This window comes from Cibotium barometz, chromosome 11, assembly GCF_041138505.1.
Source record: "Cibotium barometz isolate CiBa-2024 chromosome 11, ASM4113850v1, whole genome shotgun sequence".
NCBI classification, from domain to species: Eukaryota; Viridiplantae; Streptophyta; class Polypodiopsida; order Cyatheales; family Cibotiaceae; genus Cibotium; species Cibotium barometz.
Window position 1 is genome coordinate 16,012,548 of NC_141056.1, and position 3,442 is coordinate 16,015,989.

General features: G+C 43.2%; 1 protein-coding gene across 3 annotated transcripts; it reads left to right on the forward strand.

Moving 5' to 3' along the window:
- The first annotated feature begins 482 nt into the window (after window positions 1-482).
- On the forward strand, window positions 483-2,628 carry LOC147633823 (uncharacterized). Of its 3 annotated transcripts, XR_015266860.1 has the most exons (3): window positions 483-893; window positions 1,609-2,110; window positions 2,331-2,628. XR_015266860.1 is itself a non-coding variant. In XM_086804493.1 (2 exons), exons 1-2 carry the CDS (start codon window positions 647-649, stop codon window positions 1,926-1,928), a joined length of 567 nt encoding a protein of 188 aa, XP_086660619.1. In that variant the 5' UTR covers window positions 483-646; the 3' UTR covers window positions 1,929-2,628. The 3 variants fall into 3 exon arrangements, 2 of the variants coding, with proteins under 2 accessions (XP_086660619.1, XP_086660620.1); XM_086804493.1 differs by having other exon boundaries at window positions 1,609-2,628; XM_086804494.1 differs by having other exon boundaries at window positions 1,612-2,628.
- The last annotated feature ends 814 nt before the right edge of the window (window positions 2,629-3,442 follow it).

Sequence of the window (3,442 nt, forward strand, 5' to 3'; positions counted from 1 at the left end):
ATTTGCCATTAGGACCTCTTTGGGAATGCTACTCCACTAACTTCTTAGATAGCACATGCAATGTTTTTCAAATGGGTAGCCAACGGAAACGCCCACAATACTCCACTAACTTCTTAGATAGCACATACAATGTTTCTCCAATGGGTAGCCCGCTCGAGCTAGCATCACTTTGAGGTTTGACTTTGAGCTGGTTTATTTTCTTATGTGAAGGAGGGTACTGTGGAGTGGGTAGATTCGAACCCGGTACGAGGCGAGAGCGCTACCATTGGGATAAAGCCCAGGAGGCGTAGCAAGGGAGGGTACTCTGGAATGGGTAGATTCAAACCCTATACGAGGCCAATAGGCATAACATAATTTCCCCCCCAATTTGAGCTTGTTGGTCTACCCAGTTTGAGCTTGTTGGTCCTATTGCAATTGCAAACGCTATCCACATGGTGGTACAAGGTGCCAAAATGTGGGCCTGTTCATGTACGAGTTGTTCATCTACGAGATCAACTTTGTAAGCATTCAACTCTCTTTATCCGTTCAGCTGTTTGAACGCTGCACAACTCCAGAGTCCATCCCATCGCATCATCGTCATCATCACCTCAACATAGCGTGATCTGCATTTGTGTCTTTTCCCACAAACGTTGGATCGGTCTGTGTGATGGCTATGGTGTTGGACTCTGCTGCGAGTGTGGCCCTCATTTCCCACCATACCACACCTACCGCCACGGCCCCTTCTGTGGGTGCCCAAACCCGCCTGGCTCTACCCAAATGTGTGGGCCTCAGAGCGGTCTTCTCTGCCAAAATCCCCGCAGGAGCAGCATCAGCAGGCATCAACCCACAACGCACCCATCCGCGCTCCTTACGAGGAATCGTCTGCGAGCAGCAGCAAGAAATTGTAGCTCCAGGTATGCATTTGTGTCCGATCACGGCAAACCTGCTTCTCCATCTTGATTGTAAGGTCCACTTTTGCAACATCGTACCTTTTTTTGGGGGGGGGGGGGGGGGGTCTCCCAAGCACCCTTTCCCTTTAGGATCAGACAAATTTCAAGTTTTGGGAAGCTCATCCTTCCCTAAGGGATTGTCTTAACCTGCGTCTCTAAGGTACACACGTCCACCTTGGCCTGTTGATTGCTCTTTTGTGCTGAAATTGAAGCAAAGCTTATCCTGCATTACCAAAGTGTTCAGAAATTAAAAATCTTGGTTTGTGCATAATCATTCCATCTAAGGTGAACTGTGCACATTACTTTTGAGCATCAAGTATTACATGAATAGGGATGTCATGGCATGTGTCCTACATGCTGGACTTGACCCTTTTGGAGGAAATAAGCATGTTGTTCTGTGCATGAGCATCTAATGTGGAAACCACACCTTTCTCTTGAATGAAACATCCTCACCATTCATGTATTACTTTATGCACTTGATCATTAAGTACTACATCATTATTCTATGCTCTGCACGAGCAAGTTGCCGGTCTGAAGCTTTGTGATCGGACCCTTTTGGAGCTTATAAATCATCTGGAACATCTTAAGGTGATTCAACTCTTGGCACATCTCAATTTATTGGCGCGGATCAAATCTTCGCTTCCTAACTGTCTGAAAGTGGCCTTCTTCTTGATTGCAGCAGGTGTAGTGACCGAAAAGACTTGGAAGGAGCTGGTTTTGGACAGTGATATCCCCGTGCTGGTGGATTTCTGGGCGCCCTGGTGTGGGCCGTGCCGGATGATCGCCCCTCTGGTTGATGAACTTGCGAAGCAATATGCAGGCAGGATCAGGTGCCTTAAGCTCAATACTGATGAAAGTCCCAACAAGGCGACTGAGTATGGGATCCGAAGCATCCCAACTGTCTTGGTTTTCAAAGGAGGGGAGAAGAAGGATACCATCATTGGTGCTGTCCCCAAGGCTACATTGACAACAGCCATTGAAAAATTCTTGGGCAGGTAGAAGTGTTGTTAAAAAAGGCATTGAAGCCATTCCACCTTGGGTGTACAGTTGGGCTTACAAAGCTCAAAGTGCAATCAAGATATGAGAAACGCTTCACTGTTTGGGATTATGGAGTACTTGCATGTGAAGAGCAGACAGCAGTTTGCTAATGGAATCGAAATAAAGTACCTTGCCTCAAGCAGGTTTCGTAACATAATTTCCCCTTACGGTGCTGTTTGCTTATATTGGACTATTGCTGTTGCAGCTGTATGATTACACTAATTGGTTTCTGAAAAATGGCTTGCTTTGTTTCCTACTGATCCAGTTATTAATATTGTCACATAAGCAGCTCCATGCTGGAGGTGTAAACAGGGCATAGCATGTGCTGCTTGTTTTAAGCTGACACCATATAGATTGCTGCAGGTTAAAAGGCTGTAGGACAGTCTTTGTGAAGACCTGCATTGGCAGTTCTGGAAGCAGGGTATTCAACTGAAAAGGGTTTGGATGAAGGAGAGTAACGATTTCGACCTCTTCGTACATCCCCAAAGTGCACAGCCATGTGACCCATCCCTCTTCCTCCACATGACCCATTCTCTTTGCACACTTTCCATTAAGTCCCCATTTTGAAGGTTGCTTTAAGACTCATCTATCTTTGATTGGGCTTGCTAAGCCAAATTTTTGTCCAATGAGAGGAAGACTGACTAGATGAAGGTTCTTATATTGCCGGTTTCAAGTTTAATATGGAATAGGTTATGGAAGCGTTTTTGTAATGGTCTTACACAAATGAATTTGGTGTGCATGGGATGACAATAAAAGATTCATTTGTGACTACTTTTCTTAAGACTTCCTTTAGTGCATCTCCCTTGTAACACATTCCTCTCATCATGGCTTCAATTTAGATGTTATCAATGACCCTTAAGCTAGTTTGCATACTTCATACATGGCACCTTGCATACTGAAAAACAATCGTTCACCAAGGAGGAAACTTCACATGCTGGTACTTTCCTATTGGAGCTTAAAATTCATATTAAAGGGGCTATACCTTAGATTTGAAAATGCTAATAGCAAAGTGATATTCCAATGTCATAATACTTAATGTGACAATTTAAAGACCTCACTTTAGGTTTGAAAGTGATATGCTAATAGCAAGGTGATGTTCCAAGGTCATAATACTTAATATTAATGTGACAATATAAAGACCTCAATTTATGTTCCAAGGTCATAATATTTAACCTTAATGTGAAAATTTAAAGGCCTCACTTTAGGTTTGAAAGTGATGCTAACGGCAAGGTAACTCTCCAACATAATAAGCTTCAAATAATTTCTAGAAAGATCATACCTTAGATTGGCATGCTTATAATAAGCCTATACTCTTAGACCACAAGATCTTGAACTTAAAGGCCACCTACATAGACATTAGATTTAGCTTAGTGGCTAGTTTCAACTACATATTTACAGACAGAAAAGTACTAGTCAAGTAGTCATGTATCGTTAGGTTGATGGAGTCACACTAAAATCACGATTTTAGATGCTTG